We start from the raw sequence: 24,165 nt of genomic DNA on the forward strand, positions 1-24,165 counted from the left end.
AAATCACAGTGGTTTTAGGAGGCCCAATACAACACTCATCGCAGTAAATAGTTGTACGAATAAGGTACTCAGTAAAGCAGAGTGAATGGTGACCTAGCTGTGACTTTCTCTCTGTGCCTTTTCCTGCTTTCTTCTGAGTCCCGAGCCTAGAAATCTTCATGCGTCACTCCTACCTGGGCAGCCCTGGAAGGTGGGCAGACCAAATTCCTAAGCGTTCTCCTCCAAGAAAGGAAAGATTTGCTAAAAACTTTCCTTTCACTCAGCCTAGGCCAACTTCAGCAAATCTAAAGGCCAGCATCACAAATAATTTAAAACTAGAGAAAGCTAATGTTGTGCTTCTTTTAAGATGTAGCTCGTTTTATTTTCTTCCCTGTCATTGACTAATGAATCTCTCCTCTTTAGACATATTCATCTAATGTCTTCCGGCTCTGTTTTCTAGTAACGTGAAAAATCCACTGGTTTCTCTCTTGTGGTTTTAGGTCTTCAAGAATTTCAGGGGAGCGGCGGGTGTGGGGGGTTAGGGGGGTAATGGGAGCTTTTACAACAAGTCTGAGTTGTAGCTGCAGCGCACCATGACTACAAGGCACCCACAGGTGTGTAGTCCAGTTCCAGCCACACCTGGACTAGAGAAAATGTTTAGCTCCCGAAGTCTCACAAGGAGAGGAGGCCAGGAGGAGGAGGCACCAAGCCTACTTGGGCTTTTGTAGGCACCTGCGAGTGCTCTGGCTCTTTATCTACCTTTGAGGTTATAGGCAAAATTTGCATCTGAATGGGAGGAGGTAGTTTAGATCCACATTTAGAGCTTGGGGAGATCCCCACGGTGTACTTAGATAAGTCTTCAATTGTGAACTGTGCATCAGAGAATCACATTGTTTAAACAGATCCCAGTGGATCCCAGTTCTAGGCTCAATCACTCCTAGGATTTTGGCAAAGCATCCTGACCTCTGTCAGTTCTTTTGAATGTCATTCTTACCCAATAGGTCAAGCCTTCCCTAATCTCAGCCCTCCCTTGCTGAATGACTATGGTCAAACTATCGCAGGGGCCGACATCAAAGTCTTTAGTATGCAATTATGACTTTCCATCTACTACTAGAGGAAACAGAGGTGTCCTTGATGTGACCTATTGTCAGAGAGACTTTGAGGGCTCCAAGGAAGGAGAGTGACTTTTGGCTGGGCTCTCCAGAAGGTTTCACAGCGAAGCGGCATTTGAGATGAGACTTACAGGACAGGCACATTGGATGAAGACTTGCTGGGGAAGGGCAGAGGATGGAGACAACAAAGCACTGGGAATGGGAACAGGGACACTGCTCAGACAACAGTGACAGTATGGCTGGACTCAGTGATATTTCTGAACCTTGGCTGTGCATCAGAATTATTGGGGGGAATTTCCCTTCAAATACAGATATGCAAGACTCCACACCAGATCAAATACGTTGGAATGTTTTGTAGAGAGGCTTAAACCTCAGTGTTTTTGTAAAGCTCCCAAGATTATCGTAAGGTGCACACAGAGTTGAGAAACTCTGAGCTATGCATTAGAATGCAAGAAGTGGAGTTCTTGGAGATGTGTCCGGGGAGTGGGTGGGTTAGGAACAATTTCTTTTTTTATGTTTTTAAAGCCATATGGCTTATTACTTGTCTCACCACAGAAAGTGCTATATGACATATTTTATATGTAAAAGCTACAAAATAAATCTTTAAAATTTTGTGTGGAAGGAAGAAAAGTATATTATTAAAGATATACCATGTGCCAGGCACTGTGGGAGGTGGTTTGTTTGAGAATATCACAAAACCACTGAAATCATGAGACACATTCTGGGATGTCAGAAATCTGTAGTTCTGAGAATTTACTGCTCTGGTGAGGTAATGAGAAAACACATGTACTCATACACATTTATAAGGCTGTAGGTTTCTGAAGAAGGAGAATATTTTCTTTCTTTCTTTCTTTTTTTTTTAAAGATTTTATTTATTTATTTGACAGAGAGAGACACAGTGAGAGAGGGAACACAAGCAGGGGGAGAGGGAGAGGGAGAAGCAGGCTTCCTGCAGAGCAGGGAGCCCGATGCGGGGCTCCATCCCAGGACCCGGGGATCATGACCTGACACCGAAGGCCGACACTGAGCCACTCAGGCGCCCCAAGGAGAATATTTTCTAAGGCGGGGGTTACACGTGGGTTTTGAAGTCAGTGGTGAATTCACCACACAGCTTTGCCCCATACGAGCTGTTGTAAACAAGTTACCCCTCCTTGAGCCTCACGTTCTCATTCTTACACCCACAAGTTTGCCCTGCGATTTGGGTGAAACACATCTACAGAGTACTTGGCAGGGGGTGGGGGGGGGTGCCTCACCTAGCAGGAATAAGATAATATTTATAGAGTATACGCATTTATTAAATTGATTAAGCTTCATTCCTGGGTTCACAACCAAATTTTGCTAGAAGGAGGTGTGTGCAATAACAGATAGGCAGAAGCCAGCTCTGCAGAGTTATCTATCCCTGCAGTGAGCTGGGCAAATTAAGACCATATTTGCTACAAATTCAGCAGGTGCTTCAACTCAAGATCTATAATTTTGAAATTTAAAAAAGTCAGACTCCTCTTTTCATACTTTGCAGGAACATATCTTTAAACAAAAGCATCAGATAAATATATTTGTTTATATATATAAGTAAATATATATATTTATATGTCTATAAATAAATATATATAAATATATTATATATATTTACATATATATGTAAAATTTATTTATCTTTGGCTCTAGCACTCATAAATTTTCTCCTGACTCTGAGTTTTCTGTGTCTCCAAAAATATTACAGAACTTTTGCTGTACTTCTCAGGTCAATTTCAAGTTACTTTGACGGCTTATCTTACACTAGGTGACCTCAGAAGTATATAGTTTCACTCTATTTTCCAATCTATGAAAATAGTGTCCCTTCTTATTGAATAAAACTAGAGAAAGTTTCCAGCTTAAACAAAGATAGGAGGGATTAGGAGGCAGATCTTTAAGGGTACCAGAAAGACTCAATTATGACCTGTTCGTTGCTTACTTTGTTATCTGAGCCAATTATTAATCGACTGATAAGACTGAGGCAGTAGCAAGGCTTTTTTTAGATTACCAGTTTCCCTTGATTCAAAGTCACGAAGACCTTTAGGGAAACAACATCCGAAGATTCAATTCATGTGTGTATACTGGTAGAATATGTTCTGACATCCTGGGCTACCTGGAAAACAGTTTATCATGATATATGGAATCTTGCTAAGACAAAATAGCCTTTATTGTCACATGTCACATTGACTTTATTGTCACACATGTGACTTTATTGTCACATGACTTCATTGAGTCATGAAGTGCATTGGTTTTTATTTCATTGAAAGAATTAAGAGTTCAGCTTGGGGGTGCCTGGGTGGCTCAGTGGGTTAAGCAGCTGCCTTCAGCTCAGGTCATGATCCCAGGGTCCTGGGTCAGGTTCCCTACAGGGGATCTTATCTCTCCCCTGATCTCCTGCTTTCTCTCTCACTGTCTCTGTCCCTATCTCTGTCTCTCTCTCTCAAATAAATAAATAAAATCTTAATAAAAAAAAAAATCAGCTTGGTAAGGGGCGCCTAGATGGCTCAGTTAGTTGAGCTACTGACTCCTGATTTCCGCTCATGTTGTGATGTCCGCGTTGTGAGATTGAGGAGCCTCATGTAGGGCTCCACTCTAGGCGTGGAGCATGCTTAAGATTCTGTCTCTCTCTCTCTCCCTCTGCCCCTCCCTCCTCTCTCTCCCTCTCTCTTAAAAAAAAAAAAAATTTCAGCTTGGTGAAACTGAAGTTGAAAATTGAGATCTTGTCCTACAACTGGGGGTAAATGGAATCCTATGAGATGGCGCCATCTAGTGGAAAAAGTGGTGTAATCCTACTCCTTTCACTCATTAACCAATAGTATAGCAGGCGCTGTAGGACATGATGAAATTCAACGGGAGAAAAACACATTTTGGATGATTAATTGATCCACAGATGGAAAAATAAAAAAGAAGTTAGAAAAATCATTTAGTCCGTTATAAGGCAACCACTAAGGGAATTTTTTTATTGCATTTAGAATTTTCAAAATGCAGTCATTCTTGAGTAACCAGATCAATGATCACTACTTCTTGGAGTATTTCACAAATATTTGTCCATTTGATTGTATCTGTACTGAATGTCAAGATACTTAATTAACTAGTTGGATTTTAGATGGGGGAGAAATTAGTTTCCGAGAATAAGTATGTTAATTATAAAATAGAAATTAAAAGACCTGAGTTCTTAATATTATTAGAGTTTAAGTAATTAGTTTCTATCCCACCTTGTTTTTATCTGTGCTTGACTTATTTTACAAATAAAGTAACTTGGGGCGCCTGGGTGGCTCAGTTGGTTAAGCGACTGCCTTCGGCTCAGGTCATGATCCTGGAGTCCCGGGATCGAGTCCCGCATCAGGCTCCCTGCTCGGCAGGGAGCCTGCTTCTCCCTCTGACCCTCCCCCCTCTCATGTGCTCTCTCTCTCTCTCTCATTCAAAAAAAAAAAAAAGAAGAAGATCTCAAATGTTTTTCAACAGGGAAATAAATTGTAGCACATTCATATATTGGAATGTTGGGGCGCCTGGGTGGCTCAGTTGGTTAGGCGACTGCCTTTGGCTCAGGTCATGATCCTGGAGTCCCGGGATCGAGTCCCGCATCGGGCTCCCTGCTCGGCAGGGAGCCTGCTTCTCCCTCTGACCCTCCCCCCTCTCATGTGCTCTCTGTCTCTCTCATTCTCTCTGTCTCAAATAAATAAATAAAATCTTTAAAAAAAAAAACAACAAAGTAACTTGTAGGTGCCTCGTTTCTTTTGTCTGCAAAAGGAAGGTGTTAATTCTCAAAAAGGGTTTACTGTATGGATGATATGTGCCTAGCACATGGATGGATACTGGGAACACAGTGATGAATAAAACACAGTCTTGGTATCAGAGAACACACTTTTTAGAGGAAATACATAAATCATTTTAAGATGAGGCAGAAAGAACAGTAATCTACCCCAGCACGTAGAATTATCAAGGAGTGGTACCCAGCTCAGCCCTGAAAGTGAGTGGAGTTTTAATCAAGGAACTCTACCTGGAGGTGGCCAAACCCTTGCATAAGGATTAAAGGATGAGTGAGAATTAAGGAGGAAAGGAGGAGGAGATTGAGAAAATCCTCCAGGCCCAGTCTACCAGCAAATACGGATTTGTAAAATGATATTATGGGTGGGGCGTTTGACAAAACTAGGTTCTTTGGAACTCTTAAGGGCATAGGAATCCTACAAAGTATACAGAGTAGGGTCCCAAAGGGACTCTGATATTACAAAGTGGGGTGATAGGAGAAGCCTCAGAAGTGTCCCAGAGGGCCTGTCCTGGCCATCTGGCAGACTTGGCTTCCTTTTTGCTGGTTGGCAACTAGCCTTTCAGTTCCATCCTCCCAGGGAGTGAATTCACTGCCTGGGTTTCATGTCAGGCTGGCATGACCTCTTCATCGGAGTACAGTTTTACTATATTTCTCAGGTAAATCATGAAGGATACCATATGGAGCCATTGAACATGAGACTAATGAAATGGTTAATGTTGCCAGGTCACCTTCTAATCCATCGGTGTTGTGAACTGGAACACTGACTTCCAGAAATAAAATGTCAAAATCTATTGTGGTTCTACCCATATCTTAATAAACAACACCCACCTTTAACTTTGAAATTTTGTTTTTCCATTGTGGTGGTCTAGGTGTTTGTTTTGTTTGGTGGCTGATAATAAAAAAAAGGGGGGGGGAGAGGACTATTGCTAATACAAAAGCATTACATTCTTAAACTAAGTATTTGATTTGCAAGAAAATGAATGGTTCAGGATGCTTGGGTGGCTCAGTCAGTTAAGCGTCTGCCTTCAGCTCAGGTCATGATCCCAGGGTCCTAGGATCGAGCCCCGCATCGGGCTTCTTGCTCGGATAGGAGTCTGCTTCTCCCTCTGCCTGCCACTCCCCCTGCTTGTGCGCTCTCTCTCTCTCCGACAAATAAATAAAATCTTAAAAAAAAAAAAGAAAATGAATGGTTCATTTTTATATTTATTTTATTATTATTATTATTTTTTTAAAGTAAGCTTTGTGCCCAATGTGGGGCTCGAACTCACAACCCTGAGATCAAGAGTCATATGCTGTACCGACTGAGCCAGCCAGGCGCCCCTTTGTATTTATTTTAATTCCTCACTTGCTTATTTCTGTGTCAAAAGAGCCAGTTTCCCCTTAAACCTTAAATGGCCTATAAAGTCTTGGTGAAGTCCTTAAATGAATATAACTTTTGTCTTCACAGATACAGGCTAGTTCCAAAAGTTTATTTTCCTGCACAAATTCACGATGTTATGCGTGCCACAAAGTATTTCCTGCAGCCGGAAGTCTTACACAAGTATTCGGTTGACCCAGACAGAATTGGCATCTCTGGTGACAGTGCTGGTGGGAATTTGGCCGCTGCTCTGGGCCAGCAGGTAACAGATACTGCCCTTCGGTGCTGGAGGTAGGAGGGTGCCGGCTAACCTCCTGCAGACAGATGGACAAATATTCTCCACCACGTATGGCAAAGGCGTAGCAGGTGGGCTGGTCGGTAGGGGGCCAAGTTATTCAGAAGCCTGCACTTGGAGAGCTCTCAGATCTTTTTGAAGTAGGAAGAGGGGTCAATGAAAGAAGTGTCACCTCTCCGTCCTTGGAAAGGCCCTGATTACGATTAATATGAAAAAAAGGGCTACTATTTTATAGGGCTCTCTTGCTGCTCAGGGATATGCATGGAAATCAAGTATCCCTGGCTTCTTGTCCATGTTGGACCTGAAAAATGGGGGTCTTTGTGCTTAAATTCCAATTGCTAAGATTGCTTCCTTAGAACTTTGAGGTAAATGGAAAAGTTAAAAAGCGTTTTCCAGAGTTGTGTTTTTTTTTTTTTAAATACAAACAAAAAAAATTAAAATGGGTCAGCCACTTCGAAAGTTATCCCACAAGTTCATCTGAGCTTACCTGGTTAAATTCTTTGAAAACTATCTAGGTCTAAGAGCACCCAGAATTTTGGGCAGCTGCATAAATTCAAAGATAAGTACATTTTCTTCCTGTGATGGATTAAATAAGTTTAGAACACCAGCTCTGTCTTCTCGCCTCCAAATTTCTTTTGGTATTCTCAAATAGCATCTACCTTTTTATCTGTGGTGCACCTTGGTTTCTTCTCCTTTGCTACATGTATGTAAAGAACTTTGTTCTCTGGTATTGGCGGGGTTGCTGTACCTGTGTCCAAATGTGGTAAGAAGAAAGTGCTGAGGTAGCAGGGCGAGAGCATCATGGGCTTTACAATGAGAACTGGGATGGAAGCCAGTCCCCCTGCTTTGAGAGCTATAGGGCTTTGGGCAAGCACCTTAACATCTCTAAGCCACAGGAAAATGAGGATAATGCCATCTGATTGCAGGGCTGTTGCCAGAACTTAGTGAAATGATGTATATACAATTCCTGGCACGTATCAATAGTACCATTAACCGATCATTTCCTTTTGCTTTGACAAAGCAGTTACATCTTCCCTGGGGATGGGGTTCTAAACTCTGACGTGAAACAAAATTGTATGTGGCTAAAATGACATTGAAGAGTGTTTAGTTGCCTATAAAACACAGTGACCTAGTTAGCTGCCTCTCAGAGGTTACATGAAAATATATATCATTTTAGACACAGTTCTAGTGTCTAAAATGAGGCAGTATGTTCGCATTTTGCGGGGGTTTGGGGGACTTGAGATCTGCTGAGGTAGGGGATGCATTCACGTTCCCATTTCAACCTCAACTCTTGGGCGCATGCTCATTAAGGAGAATGGACGGCATGTTGCCAGCACCATTTAAATTCTCTCTCACCCATCTATGAATACTAACTGCTCATCAGAGGAGATACCCCGAGGTCCTTCTCAGACACTTTGGAGTCCCATTGTCTGTTTCTTTAGCTTTTCCTACCCCTCTCCTCTGGAAGGGTCAGACTAGTTTGTTTCTCTCCAGGAAGCCATTGCCTTTTGGGGCCTTGCAGAGAATACTGAACTCAATAAGGTTCACCCGTTATCCATCCGTCTTACCCCGCAAGGTGTGCTATTGCCAAAGAACAGAGACAAGAAAAGTGTGCATGGGGGTTTGAAGACCTAAGAGGTCGCATACATCTGCAGGGTCCACTCAGATATCGTATCTTTCTTAGTAAATATCCAGCAGCTTGATTGGGACGGTGGTAGTGGTCAGTGGTAGGGAAGTTTTATTTTTTAAACTACATTACTTAATCCCATGGCTGGTAGAAATTTCATACTTTTACCCTTCGCTTGATGCAAAGTAAGGCATCAAGCTACTTTATAAGGTGTGGTTTCTGTAAAATGAGCCATGCAAAAAGAAATAATGTGTTTGCTTCCTCTTCTCCAGTTTGCTCAAGATGCCAACCTCAAAAACAAGCTCAAGGTGCAAGCTTTAATTTACCCGGTTCTTCAAGCTTTAGATTTTAACACACCCTCTTATCAGCAAAATGTGAACACACCAATCCTGCCCCGTTATGTTATGGTGAAGTACTGGGTGGACTACTTCCAAGGCAACTATGACTTTGTCCAGGCAATGATAGTTAATAACCACACTTCACTTGATGTGGAAGAGGCGGTTGCCCTCAGGGCCCGTCTAAACTGGACGTCCCTCTTGCCTGCCTCCATCACAAAGGACTACAAGCCTGTCATGCAGACCACTGGCAACACCAGGATTGTGCAGGAGATCCCTCAGCTGCTGGATGCCCGGGCAGCCCCACTCATCGCAGAGCAGGAAGTCCTGCAGCATCTCCCGAAGACCTATATTCTGACGTGTGAGCATGACGTCCTAAGGGACGATGGGATCATGTATGCCAAGCGTCTGGAGAGCGCAGGTGTGCAGGTGACCCTAGATCACTTTGAGGATGGTTTCCATGGCTGCATGATTTTCACCAGCTGGCCCACCAACTTCTCAGTGGGAATCCGGACTAGGGATAGTTACATCAAGTGGCTGGATCAAAACCTGTAAACAAGTAACATTTCTAGAATGCTTGAGCCCCTCTTGACCTCCTGCACTTGCTTTGGAAAAAGATGCGCTTTTTAGTTGACTGATTTCCCCTTGTGACTTCTGAGTGATGGAATCTCTATTCCTTGCATACCTTATGTTAATTTAATTTTTGGAAATGTGTTTGACTAACATCCATACAAAATGTCTGAAGCTGGTTCTCAGAGTGGGCTAGTGACTCTGTTCTTTTTGTTTTAGCCAAACTACTACCAGTACTCACGGCTGCAGAGAGCAGGACGAGGAGCTGAAATAGCTTTGGGTTCTGTCTTCATCAAGAAATTCTTTCTAGAAGAAATTCTTCCAGCTGTGGATGACATAGTGACCCTTAATGAGTAAAGAAAATGTGAGCTCTTCAACTTGCTAGGGTTTGCTTTAAATTCAGAGCAGTGTTTCTTGTGTGCACGTAAAGGTCCGTGCTGGGTACCAAGTGACCTCTGTTCTTTATGGATAGATGGTTTTGTTTCCTATGGGAATTTCACCAAAGGTGTTCTAGCAAGGACAAGTTTCTCAAATGACTTTCTTCCTTTAGAGCATTAATTTTATGTGATAGCTATCTGTAAGTCCAGTTGGATTAGAATGATACTTGAAAGTTACTTTTTACCACTATTATTAGAAAATATAGAGTCACATGGACTGGATATCTTTACATTGTTAAGTTTTTTGGTTATGCTATCTCTGTGGGGGTGATCTTCTGGGAGTAAATTCATTTAGCTGTAGGATAAATTTTCCATTACAGAACAAGTAAAATAGACAAATGAACCAACCTATTTATTTTCATAATGAATATTTCTGATATAAATCACCAAGAGCAGTGTGTAATATATTTGGCATAGTCAGAAAAGAAGATACATTTAATACTGAAATTATGAAAAATACCTTTAGAGGGTATAGTTTATTCTTAAAAACTCAATTTTTTCACTTACATGGCTTTAAAATGGGGCTATTTTGGTATATATAATGTATTGTTTATTTTTTAAGTTATTTAATGTTAATATATGCAGCAAACTTAAGATTTTTCAGAATAACGTCTATAATGAATATTAAAAATAATATTTTTTAAAACAACTACCTTAGAATTATATCCACATGTAATTTTATGGAAAGAGGTAAAGTAGCTATTAATACTACTGCACATTAGGCTTAAATATTTTGATGTTCACAAGCAATCACAAATTAAAATAATTAGAAACTATGACTACACCTGGTAGAGTCATCTAAGTTTATAGTTCAGTAACTTAGGTAAGACACACACTGCTCATTTCTGCCCTCGATGGTCAGAGGAACACTAACTCATATTCTCCTGTGTGACACATACATCTGCACCTGGTGCCTTCACCTCTTTTTATCTCCTTCCAGCCTGGTCTCGAATTTACGATAGCCCAACCTTGACTTCATGTAAAGCCTTCACTGCCAGTGGGAACATCTTCAGAATTGCAAGGGACTCCAGTTCTGGGTTGAGTACCCCTGCCCTCCTTCCTGCCATTCTGACCATGCTCCCCCCCGCCCCCTCACCCCTGCCCTTTGCAGGGGTTGCAGAAGGGAGCAGGACAGCAGGTCATGATATGGCCCATCCATCAGTGGACAGGATGGAGTGGAGAGAAAGTGAAACCTTTTAGCTTGTTTGAAAGGGGGCACTTCCCACTTCCGCAATGAAATCAGTGAAAATGTGCACCCTTATTTTTCATTTATTATACAAGCCAGTAGCATTTTATGTACAAAATATGTGTGTATGCATGTGTGCCTGTGTATGTCTAAAAAATAATCATGCCGATTAACATGCTAATGGACGGAGACAAGTCATTGACCATTTCTGGGCCTTTTTCCCCTTCCCTCTAAAATCAGTGATTTGAATTACTTAATCTACGAGGTCTCTTCCAACTGTAAATTCCAACCATTTTGTCAGACTGGAAAATTGTATTGGCTTCTTCTCCAGTGGTTTTTTGTTTGTTTGTTTGTTGTTTGTTTGTTTTCTAGGGTTTTTTTTTTGTAGGTCAATTTTTTCATATACATAGACACAAATCTCATCAAAGATTTTGTTTTTCTAAAAAACCAGGATTTTGGTTCTTCTCTTTGACAGCTACTCTCCTCGTTTAATACTATTGGTTTTTTTAATACCGTTTGAAGGGACCAATGTCTGGGCCTTAGTTTGAGGTTATCTACCTCTAGAAAGCAAGGAAAATATACACGCAAAGAGTTTCTTAAAATCGCATATTTTCCCCCAGAATTATGAGTCAAATGCTATAGTAATTACAGACAACAAATGATTCTAGATCTTTAAAGGGTTCTCTTGGATGAGAAGGGAGTGAAAGAAAAAGGGACAACCACTGTTTCGAATGAAACACTTGAGTTTCATTAAAGCTTTTATGTGTGTGAATAATTTGTCTAATGACTTGCACTGGATCCCACCTCAGACCTTGCTTGAAGTTCTTTCTTGAAATTCTTCCTGGAATAACAACAGTTGGGATCAGGATACACAAAAACCAGTAGGTACAAGACAGGTTAAACCAACCAAAACTCTGAGTGCTAAGGACTCCTTTGGGAAGCCTACAGATTTTATGGTGAAGATATCCTAGTTTGGGGTGAATTCGCTGTCTTTTAATTTTTGTTCTTATATTAAAAAGTTTATGCTCCGCAGATTTATTTTATAGTATGATGGCTTTGTTTTGTTTTCCTATTTTATGGAAAAGTTGATAGTCTTTTTGTAGTACTGTTGTTTGTGAAATATGAACATAAATATATGAAGAAAAAAACCTTGAAGTGCTGTGAATATCGTGGAGTGTAAATTAGTCTTAACGTTTTATCATTTATTTGTGAAGAATTTGAGACCATTGTATAATTATCTTGTTGGCTATGATATTTTATGCATGACCTCTTAACCTTTGACTTTTTGCTTATTTCCCACTGCCAAGAGGAAGGCAGATTTTATGAAGGATTTTGGTAGCAAATCTATTTTATAAGGTGAAAATCCACAGTGGAGGCAGGAAAGTCTGTATCTGTTTCGACTCAAGTTTAGAAATAAAATGGCTCCATCTGGGAATGTGCCTCTTTTACTTCTTCTCGTCTCCTTTTCTGGTTCCTATCTCTCTCTCTGTATCTTGGATCCCTAGCCACAGCTCTGCCCAAATCTTCTGCCCACCGAAGTCCCCCAGCTGCCTTTTGATCATTGAGAGGTTGGTCAGTGGCCTCCTTGATGACATTCATTTTGTGTCTGGATCCAGTATGTGCTGCTCATGTTGGGGAATCCTTTTGGACTGGCTAGAATCTTTGCCAAAGTGAGGCAGGCCCTGAGACTATTTGGGGACTTTTAGTACACATATTAGAAGGGGATGACCCTGGTGCAAATGAATTCAGATTTGAAGTAGTTTAGCCACAGAAGTATCACTTTCACTGGAGGCAAGGTTTCAAATTGACCCTGACATTACAAGCAAATCTAATAATTTCACACTTGAGTTTATTACGCTGAGTTTACATCAATGTTATAGGAATGTTTTAAAATTCAAAGTGAATTGTTCATATTGGTTCTAAACGGTCACATACCTGTGTGTAAATTATGTTTTTCTACTCAATTATAGTTTCTTTCATCTTCTCCAGCAAAATCTCTGGGGTAGGGCTATATTTTGTTGGAGAGACCCACTAACAGTTCCAGCAATTCTTTGGAGCATTGAAGATGTACTCTGTGTGTTTAGTATTGTTTCTCTTGTGATTGGCATTTTTTTTATCCCCCACTTTTTTTAATACCCTCTCCTACTTTCCAATAGATCCTGTATTTAAACATCTAGAAGATGTTGGCGTCAGTACCAGTGTCCCCAGACCTCAGAGACTGGCAACATAAATGTGATTTCTGGTAGGCATACATGGGCTGCGTAGCCATGTCACTTTAGAACAAGCATCTTGTGTCATTAGAGAGGCTGGTGACATCTTGTGTCTTGTGTGGGAGGCTCCTCCCCCAGATTTTCTCACAGCTGGCCCACTGTTGACAGGAGGTTGAGAGCCCCACCTTCTGGAGAGGCTGTCTGCCCAAATGAGACCCGACCCTTCCAGGCACCAGGCTTTCTTCAGCCCCTTCCGATTGCTGTCGATTGCTGCCCATTTGCCATCTCACTTCTCCATCGGCAATTCTCGGTTTTTGATTGTTTTCTGTTTTCCTCGTATTTAAATGTAAGCTCCATGAAGGCAGGGACTTTATTTTGTTCATTCTTGTTTCCTTAGCACTTAGAACAGAGCACACAGTGGACTATCAAAATGTGTTGCTTTTGTTTTTTTTAAAGAGGGGGGGTGTGTGCAGAGGGCGAGGGAGAGAGAATCCCAGGCAGACTCCATTCCATTCCCAGTGCAGAGCCTGCTGCGAGGCTCAATCTCACAACTCTGAGATCACGACCTGAGCCAAAATCAAGAATTGGATGCTCAACCGACTGAGCCACCCAGGTGCCCCTCAAGAAGCATTTTTGAACAAATAAATCCTCACTGAGAAAAATTGAGCTTATAAGAATTAGGTTATTATTGTTCATGTGTTTCTTTTAGAAGTAAATTAAGTTTATGTCAAATATAAAAAACTACTTTAGACTAAAATTACTTATCATAAAAACTAAACATTCCCAAGAAAAATTAAATAATTCGAAGTAATCTCATACCTGTTTTTAACCACTAAATTTTAAGGCAAAAAAAATTTTTTTGAGAGCATGGATAATGATGTGGAGAACAAAGGCAAAAGAAATGTAGAAAAAAATTAAATTTCCTTTGCAGCCCACTGACAAGTACTTAAAAGACAGGCAGGGTGACCTTCCTGCAGGAACTCAACTGCCTCAATATTAATACATTGCTAGAGGCAAAGGGCAACCTAAGCTTGACATTAGCCTGACCTCCAGGATCCTGTGAGTCTTCTTTAACATATAAAAATCCTTTTGCAAACTTGCTTTATCTCTACCCTCCTCCCCCAAGATACACGTAGCAATCATCTTCCTAACATATGGCGCACTGATATATATGTGAAGGCTCTGAAGACTAAGGTTTTACTAGACGGTAGCAAATGACTTTATCTTAAACAGCAGCTAGCCCCTCAAGGTCCTGAAAACCTTGCTTCCAAATTCCTTAGAGACATACACTATCCTTAACCCCTTCCTAACTTAAAAGTATATAATCAGTCACCTGTCACAACCCCATTGCAGCTCTTCTTGCCCACAGGTCCTGTCCCCATGCCTTACTAAAACCACGTTTTTTGCACTGAAAGTGTCCCAAGAATTCTTTCATGACCGTTCGCTCCTGGACACTGAACATTATATCACATCAGTTAAAATGAAGTCTTTTTATTTTCCTTCCCTCCATAGCTCAAGTCCTTCCTGTGTTTTTCTTAACAGATACTGACTGAGGTTTTTACTGTGTTAAGTAAAACTGTTGCAAACTGCCCTAAGGAATGATCCATATAACACATTTCACCAAGTGTTCCATGGAAGTCAACTTAAGAACTTGAGAAAGTTTAAACCACTTACAGCAATTCTACCACTTTTAGGAGATTGTCTTCTTTCTGGTCTCATTATTTTTTAATAGGGAATCAAATTCTATGTTCTTTATTCCAGTTAAATTCATGCAGTCGGGGCACCTCGCTGGCTCAGCTGGAAACAGCATGTAACTCTTGATCTCGGAGTTGTGAGTTTGAGCCCCACATTGGGTGTAGAGATTACTAAAAAAAAATTTAAAAACTTAAAAAAAATCATGCTATAAATAATATTTATTTGCTGGCCACAGATTAAACTTATTTTAAGTTTTTTGGAGCACCTGGGTGGCTCAGTCGTTAAGCATCTGCCTTCAGCTCAGGTCATGATCCCAGGGTCCTGGGATCGAGTCCCACATCGGGCTCCCTGCTCAGCACGGGAGCCTGCTTCTCCCTCTCCCACTCCCCCTGCTTGTGTTCCCTCTCTCGCTGTGTCTCTGTCAAATAAATAAATAAAATCTTTTTTTTAAAAAAAAAACTTATTTTAAGTTGTCTTCTGGAAGATAAAAGGTTTACCAAGCTAAGTAACTTCATATCACCCCTGCTGACTTCATTTCTACCATTCTCATAGAATGAAGTTCCCGGTCTTCTATCAAGCCAGTATCTCAATTTGCCTCCTTGGCCAACTCATTATTGTCTCATTCAAGGACGTGTTAAAGTACCTCCCCTTTCTCCTGGACCTTTTACTCTTCACTGAACTACTCACTCCTTCGTCTTAGCTCTATAAAGATAGTCAAATCTGTCCTGTCCAGAAGAAACTCTCTTTTGGTCCTTTATCTCCATTTTATCTTCCTTCCGATCCAAACACTGCAATACTCTTTTGGTTATTTATTGCTGAGTAATTTATTTATTTATTTATTTATTTTTAATATTTTATTTATTTATTTGAGAGAGAATGAGATAGAGAGAGAGAGCATGAGAGGGGGGAGGGTCAGAGGGAGAAGCAGACTCCCCGCCGAGCAGGGAGCCCGATGCGGGACTCGATCCCGGGACTCCAGGATCATGACCTGAGCCGAAGGCAGTCGCTTAACCAACTGAGCCACCCAGGTGCCCCTATTGCTGAGTAATTTAAAACACTAGCCATTTGTTACTGCATGATTCTGGGTTGACTAAGTTTAGCCCCGCGGACCATCCACTGGGGCTATAGTCAGAGTGCTCTCTGCTAAGCTGGACCCTCATGATGGCTCCCTACATGCCTGGCATTTGTTGCCGGCCATTAGCTGGGTGACTCGGTTCTCCTGTACAAGCCCTTTCCTCCTGGATTAGAATTCTAGAAGCATGGCATGCGGATTTCATGATGGGAGCATTCTGAGTGTGCAAAAGTGGGAAGCTTTGTACCTCCTAAGATCCAGGTTTGGAAGTTGCCCAGCATTGTTCTACCATATCCCATTGGTCAAAGCAAATCATAGGATTAGCCCAGACTCAAGGGGAGGGGAAGCAGACACCACTGCTTACTGGAAGGAGTGACAAAGAATTAAAGTCATCTTTAATGCACCACAGTTCCTGCCTGGAGAGAATTTTCATTTCAGCAAGTCATTGACAAGAACAAAATCCTCTGCTTACATTTATAGTACATCGGATGATGGGGAGAATTTTCCATAGATTACTTCTGACCCCGTACATCCTTTTTTTTTAACCTTGTTTTTCCTCCACTACCCCTTGAACTTCTGGTGCTGGTGCAATAGTTCATATTTTAATACATCTGGCCCCGTACTTCAGCAGAGGGAGGGGCAGGGATATTCCTGAAAGTTATTCCCCTACTGCATAAGTCAGCAATAGCTGAAGAAGCTGAGAATCACATAAATATATCCCACTAAACCCAAGCTAAATGCACCGCCAGCTCAATTTTCCCCTTGACTGGATCCCCCAAAATGTCTGCAGCCACTCTAAGCATCTAACACCTAGGGAATTTGTGTTGGAGAAACTGGGGTGGAGTCACTGACACTAAGCAACTGCAGTTTAAAGGTATTTTAACTTTTATGTATTTAAAAAAGGCAATAATCTTGTGCACTTATGAGTGGGGTCCCTCTAGTTCCCTGAATGGGACCCATGCATGTGAGGGGCCCTAAGCTCAAGTTTTATGGTAAATCTGCCCCTGCACAAGATTCAGATTCAGGCTTTCACCCTCATTCTAAATGCCTCTCCTGGGCCATCTGATAGCCCTGGTACACAAGTCCCAGACTAAATACCTGCGTCGCCTTCTCCCTCTTCATCGGCCAGCCTTATCTAGGCCTATCTTTCACTGGTCACAGTGCCCTCTCTCTGGTCACCCAAGCTAGGACTGTGCGGGTTGCCTTTATCTCCTTAGTCCTTCAAATTTTTTTTTAAGATTCTTTTTAAAATTTTATTTTATTATGTTACGTTAGTCACCATACACCATTAGTTTTTGATGTGGTGATCCACGATCCACTGTTTTCATATAACACCCAGTGCTTTATAAAGAGAGAGAGAAAGACAGAGAGAGACAGAGCGCATGCACACGAGCAGCAGGAGGGGTAACCCTAGGGAGAAGCAGACTGCCTGCTGAGCAGGGAGCCCGACATGGGGCTCGATCCCAGGACCCTGGGATCATGACCTGAGCCGAAGGCGGATGTTTAACTGACTGAGCCACCCAGGCGCCCCTTAGTCCTTCAACTTTGTCAGTCACCAAGTCCAATCAATTCTACTTCCCAAATATTTTGTAGGTAAAATATATGTATTTAATATTTATAAAATATTTGTATAAAAATATACTTATATATGAGATATGTATATCTCAATCATGCAAAATCCATTGCCTTCTTTCCATGCCTGGACACTCTGCTCTAGTTCCAAGCTTAAAGTCCTTCAGGCCATTGGTTAGGTTCAGGACACCAAATGTGACATGCACAGCGCCCCCTCATGGCCGCTCCCCCTCACGGCCCCGCCCCTGCAGACTTGTGCTGCCATGGTTCTCCAAGTGTGGTCCAGGCACACCTGGGGGCCCACAGAATCAAAACAATCCTCATAATGATACTATGATGTTACTTGCCTTCACCACTGTTCTCCTTTCATGAGTGGAGTTTCCCAGCTGCTACTAGACATGTAGTGTTTCAACAGGTGGGATGCTGAGGCAGATATGAAAATCCAGCTTGCTCCTATTAAACCAGACATGAAAAGGGTTTTTGCAAAGATGTAAAACAATGCCACACTCCTCACTCATTTGTATTGGGAAAATTTAGCGTTTCGTTTTCCATAAAATATACTTTAAACTTAACATGTAATTAAATACATTAATAACTATGTTTAAAATTTCTGTTTCAATTCCTAATATGGTAAACATCAATAAATAAAGCCCATAGGAACAAAAGCTCCTTGGGTCCTCAATAATTTCTAAGAATGTAAAGTCCTGAGACCAAAACATTGGAGTTCCGCTGTTGTACAACCTCATCTCCTGGCAAGCCCTGTATGTTGTGCTAAGCTATAAGCCCGCCAATGCTGAACTTATCATGGTTCGAAATACCCGCTATGTGTTCTCTTCCCTTTGTCCTTTCCTCATCTTCCTTTCCCAGCCTCCTCCAGAGTACCTCTCCTAACTCCTCCCTCCTCGGGATGATTCAGGCATCCCTCCTCCTTGGTTTTGTTGCAGGATTTTTTTTCTCCCTCGCTGAATGCCTACGGTTCTGGGTCACACGGCTTCGAAGAATAAAGTGGTAGACCAGACAGAGGGGTGGGCAGCAAAGCAAAGTTTATTGCGTGGTAACACAATGACAGTACCAAGTTCCGGAGGAGGGAGGGGACCCAAAGGGGTTGCCACCAGAGTTTGTAAGTCTAGGGGGTTTTATGGGCTTGTTGACAGGCTGTTATAATCTGATTAACCCTCCCTGCACCTCTCATCCAATTAGGTTTTCGTCATTTATCTATCACGTGGGAAAGGGTGGAGGGCTCCTTCCCGGGTGGGGCAAAATCCTTTCAAAGGTTGTTTCCTCTTGGGGGGGTGGGGGAAGCTGCCTTCCAATATCCTTCATCAGTCTCACATTGCACTCAACCCACAGCGCGTGGTGGTTGTTAGCAGTCCTGACTCCCTCACAGGACTGTGGGATCCTTGATGTGGGGTCATGCCAGCATTATCTTCGTCACCCCAATGGCTGACACAGTCCCTCTCACAGAATACCACTCAAGAAATCTTTGCTGAACAAATGTTCTTATGCTCTACAAAATAAAACAGTGTTCTCTTCCTAACAGAAAATTATGCCTGATACTGTTATATTTAATATATTTGCTTATTTATATCCTTCAGACAAAATCTGTTTTGTTTTTGTTTTTCTGCAGATTTGTTTTTTCTTTTTAGTAACGCATTAAAAACTTACTTGGTCGTGGCACCTGGGTGGTTCAGTCGGTTAAGCATCTGCCTTCTGCCCGCGGTCCTAGGATCGCGTCCCCGGAGGACTCCTTGCTCAGTGGGGAGTCTGCTTCTCCCTCTCCCTCTGATGCTCCCCCTGCTTGTGTGCTCTCTCTCTCTCTGTCAAACAAATAAAATAAAATAAAATAAAATAAAATAAAATAAAATAAAATAAAGATGTACAGGCCTAATTGTTAAAACAAACAAACAAACAAAACTTACTTGGTCAACAAATGAAATCCTGAAGCCTACCATAGAATATTTTTAAATTCAAGGCAACTGCCAGCAGAGGACACTCATGAAAGTAGATGGCATTAACCATCCTCCACATTGTTGTGTTTCACCTGGAATTTTAAGAAAAAGATTTCCCAGTAGCTTTCTGTAACATTTTATACTTATCAAAGGTAAATAAAAAGCCATGCTATGTTTCATAACAGAATAAATTAAGTTGGGTAGTTTTTTAAAGTAGAGAGATTTTAAAATCCTCATTAAGTACCTGATAGAGAATGATTGAATTCTCAAAACAAAGCAAAACAAAACAGAAAAAGGACTTATATTGATCTTTGTTAAAGCATGATTCACCTCCCGGCCCACCAAAGTGTTTATCTTTTCTTCCTACATGTTTTTATTCAAGGTGGGTATTTGCCATCCATTTGGAAAGAAGCTGACAGGAAAATGGTGTTCTGCATTTTTGAAAGACCATTTAGTTCAGCAGAAAATATAGGACCGTTACCTTTTGTTGTGCCTGCTGGCGAACCCCAGGCACCCAGCATTGGGTGGGTCCCTAGATGTGAAGAAACTGCCTTTGAAAACAACACCTAAGGCAAGCCAGGTGGTTGGTCTTCAAAAGCTAAAGCACATTTTCAATTCAAAGAACATTCAGCAGTGATATTTGCAGGACTGCCATACTTTTAAAAACATAGTATGTTCTATGGTTAAGGGGAAAAAGCTTGCCACTTACTCAGCTCACATGGAACAGAGGAAATTGCACGAAATAGCAGTTAGTAAACCACAATTCCATCTCCAGCTCCGCCAGCAAATATCTCAGCAAATATAGGTAAGTGTTCGTTTGTGCCGTGGTTCTACCATTTAAAAGGTTATATTTATCTAAACTTCTTCTTTACTCTGATAAGGAAATTCTGTGTCCTAAGATGGCCAACCGAGCCGGGAGAGAGTCCCAGTCCTTGCCCCGGGGCTCCTCCGGGCTCTTCTCCCTGCTCTGCTTCCCGCGCGCACCAATCCGGGTCCTTCTCCCTGCCCCGCTTCGCACACACGCCGGAAGTGCCCACTATGCGGAAGTAGAAGTGTATAAATTGCCCCCTTTGTTTGTGCTTGGGGCTCAGACCTTTGGAGACCACTCTCCTCGGATCCCGCCGGCATTAAATAAACCTCCTATCCTCCAAGATCTCCGGGTGCTCCTTGGTTCTTCCGTCAGGCCCGTAACAATTTCACAAAAATACTTGGAGCAGCTTATAATTAAACAAAATAGACAATGATATAGTGACTAGAAATAGGAGCTCATAGCCAAGGAAAAGAATAAAAATCTTCCAGTTAGAAAAATCAGTTGCTTTGGGGCGCTTGGCAGGCTCAGTCGGTAGAGCATTTGATTCTAATCTCGGGGTTCTGAGTTCAAGCCCCACATTGGGCATGGGGCACACTTTTAAAAAAAGAAAAAGAAAAATCAGTTGCTTTGGTTAATTTCTGATTTGATTCCAAGTACCCTGGCGGTTGAGGCAAAAAGTGAAAACCATGGTCAGTGATTCAGCCTGCTACGTAATGAAGCATTCTAATTTCTCGGGGGTGGCGGTCTTTCCCTAGCACTAAATTCTAAAAGAAAATTCCTATGTGTGCTTATGGATAATGTCTTCAAATATTTTAAAGCAAATCCAATAGGAACTTGCACGTAACTATTTAATGAGCCTCAATGAAAACTGAGAACGTAATTTTAAACCTGAGTATATCCATACTTTAAATCCATGACAGTTACAGCGTTTGCCCTACTGCAGGCCTCCAAGGACTATTTTATAAATAATAAGCTATAGAAGGGCATTTTTAAAAGTTGTAAGTTAAACAAATGTTAGATATTTTTAAATGTATCTCTCCAGGCATACTGATAAGATGATCAGCTGGCTCACTCTTTCTCTTTTTCTTTCTTTCTTTCTTTCTTTCTTTCTTTCTTTCTTTCTTTCTTTCTTTCTTTCTTTCTTTCAGAAAAGTTAAAAATTCCTTAATTTTTAATTTCTGGTACCACCACCACAATTTACAGGGCAATATATCAGATGTGATGAAAAGAAAAAGAAAAAGAAACAGTTACAGCACTAAAAGACCTCAGGAATGTACATGTAATTGACACCACATTGCTTTAATCAATAGCTGCACTGTTTGCGAAGTGTGGCTATGACCTCGACTAAGAAGGGGTTCCTGTTCAAGCTGCAGTAACTTTTCTGACTATGGATCGTCGTTCCTTCTGTGGCTGATTTTTAGAGTTCCTTTAATGCATTTGGGATGACTGTCTCAAAGTAACCTGCAGCTGTCCTGACAACTCCTCGCTCTCTCTGCTCCTAAGAACCGTAGCCCCTTTATTCTGAGTTTTTTTTAGAACCTTCTGCTGCGGTAGCCACCACTTCACCACCAGATCCATAACCAGCACCACAGGGACTGCCTGAGCTTCTTCCACCAAAACTGCCCCCCGCTTCGGGGGTCCACAATTTGCCTGCTGTTGTCCACTATAATTCCCAAAATCCTTATGATTCCCACCACCACAGTTGCCACCATCACCTCCAAATCCCTTATATCCTCCCTCACCGCCTGCATATCCACCTCTGCTGCCACCACCTCCACCAGAGCCCCCCTTCCCCTGGAGTTTCCTGCAAGACCCATCAAGTTGCCCGATCCACCCCGTCTTTGTGACCCAGCAGACAGCATTTCTTGTTCAGAAAGGGCCTTTTCCACTTCACAGTTATGCCCATTAATAGTGTGGTGTTTCTGAACAACAATTTTATCAACTGTATCATGATCATCAAAAGTTACAAAAACAGGACACCGGGGTGGCTCAGTCAGTTAAGCGTCTGTCTTCCACTCAGGTCATGATCCCAGGGCCCTGGGATCGGGTCCCACATCGGGCTCCCTGCTCAGCGGGGAGTCTGCTTCTCCCTCTCCCTCTGCCCCTCCCCCTGCTCGTGCTCTCTCTCTGTCAAATAAATAAAATCTTTTTAAAAAAAGTTACAAAAGTAAATCCTCTCTTTTTTCCTCTCTGCCTGTCTTCCATAACTTCTATGGTTTTAATTGTGCCATACTTTTCAAAGTAGTCTCTCAAATTATATTCTTCTGTATCTTCTTTAATACCACCGACAAAAATGTTCTTCACCATGAGATGGGCACCGGGCTTTACAGAATCCTCTCTAGAAACAGCTCTCTTTGGTTCCGCTACACGCCCACCAACCCTGTGTGGTCTGACACACATTGTTGCATCTACCTCTTCAACACAAGAGTAAATCACAAAACCAAAACCCCTGGAACATTTTTTTGGAGGAAGGGTCTCTCATCATTGCACCATCTGTAAGTATGCGTCATTTTTCAAAATGTTTTCTTGAACTATCATCTGTAGTTTCAAAGCTCAAACCACCCATAAACAGTTATCTTAACTGCTCTCGTTCCTTTGGATCATGGTCCTCCACTTTGGGATTGGACTCGCCTCTTCCAACTAGAGTTCAATATGGGACCGAGAGCCAGCTTTCTTTTCTTTAATCGGTGCCAAGGGTAAAAACAGGGGTGGTTATAGGTACATCAAAAAAATTATTAAAGGTTATACGAGACACTGCTAACTGTTTACCTCTAGGGAATAGGAAGAAGGCTCTTAGGGGAAGAAAGATCTTTTTTCTATTTTGCTTCTCTCTGAAACTTTGGAATTTTTATAATGATCATTGTTTTAAAAAATTTTAAAGGTAATTTACTCATAAATTATACCCTATACAATATAACCTATAAATGACTCCAAATATGTTTTAATTTTTTTTTTGGTTGCGATTTTATCTCTTTGCAAGTTATCTGTTGCCAGAAACAGACACTCATTCAAGCTAGATAAAGTAAAAAGAGAAGTTTATTGTAAATGATACAACCAGAAATCTCCTGGACATCCAAGATCAAAAAATGAAAGAAAGCCTGCTGTCAGGGAGCCTAATATAGAAAATTCAAGAACTCAGCTACTTTCTCTGTTTCTCCATGTGTCTAATATCTACTTCTTTCTTCTTATTTTCCCAAATAGCCACCCGCTCTCAGCAGACAGGGTTTCTTAAATTCTTTAAGAATCCATCATAATTTTGTCTGATCAAAACTGACCACTGGGGTGCCTGGGTGGCTCAGTCAGTTAAGTGTCTGCCTTCACCTCAGGTCATGATCCCGGGGTCCTGTGATGGAGCCCTGCGTCTGGCTCCCTGCTCAGCGGGGGGTCTGTTTCTCCCTCTGCTCCTCCCCTCCCCCCACTCGTGCTCTCTCTCACTCTCTCAATTTAAATAACGACCACCAATTCTGGATAGGGTTGAGGTATCCACTCCTGAGTCTCTAAGATGTTTATGTCTCTTTAACCAGAGCTTCCAAATATCAGTCTGCATGTGAATCACCTGGGGATCTTGTTAGGATGCAGATTCTAACTCAGTAGGTCTAGGTGGGTCCAGAGAAGTCCAGGTGATAGTTTGGTGCTGCTGGTTCGAAGACCACTCTTTGAGTAGCTAGGCCTTAGTGCCCATTTTTGAGAGAAGGAGTCTGGTTAGTGGCTAGCCAGCCAATGATTTTGATTGGATGCAATCATCTGTGGTCTGGGATAACTGTATGGTATGCCCATTTGGCAGGAGCTGTGGATGGGAGTAGAGTCTATGAGAAAGAGAGGAATGGGAGGGCAGCCACCTTCAAAACCCAAGTCAGACATTTGACTCTTGTCTGCATCCAAAGTTGCCATGAACATGATCCAGCTGTACACAGTAGGAAACCTTCTCCTCCACAACAAGCTAAAGTCAGGTCCAAAGGCAATTCTGGTTCCTTAGAGCTTACCACATCCAGATGATGTACATTCTTCCTTCAGGTTTGTTCTGTCTATTCCAGGTGTGGTTCTTGCCATTTTGAGCTGATGGAGGGATCAGGGGTTCTCAAACTTGAAATTCTGACTCACTGAATCCAGTGTGGGATCTGGGCATTGGGATCTGGAAGCTTCCTGCACCGGTCATTCTGGTGCATTAGCATACTCC

General features: G+C 41.8%; 1 protein-coding gene across 2 annotated transcripts in view; it reads left to right on the forward strand.

Moving 5' to 3' along the window:
• The window catches only part of NCEH1 (neutral cholesterol ester hydrolase 1), a 45,231-nt gene extending 33,117 nt beyond the window's left edge, over positions 1 to 12,114 (forward strand). Inside the window, exons 4-6 of one of the 2 annotated variants that reach the window (XM_045903373.2) lie at positions 6,320 to 6,491; positions 8,424 to 8,907; positions 9,276 to 12,114. In XM_045903373.2, the coding sequence (XP_045759329.1) occupies positions 6,320 to 6,491; positions 8,424 to 8,907; positions 9,276 to 9,325 (706 nt within the window). In that variant the 3' untranslated portion in view covers positions 9,326 to 12,114. Of the gene's footprint in view, positions 1 to 6,319; positions 6,492 to 8,423 lie in introns of both variants that reach the window. The other variant, XM_045903372.2, reaches the window with a different exon arrangement.
• The last annotated feature ends 12,051 nt before the right edge of the window (positions 12,115 to 24,165 follow it).

This window comes from Mirounga angustirostris, unplaced genomic scaffold, assembly GCF_029215605.1.
Source record: "Mirounga angustirostris isolate CCGP_5_RB_7025 unplaced genomic scaffold, mMirAng1.0.hap1 SCAF_1, whole genome shotgun sequence".
NCBI classification, from domain to species: Eukaryota; Metazoa; Chordata; class Mammalia; order Carnivora; family Phocidae; genus Mirounga; species Mirounga angustirostris.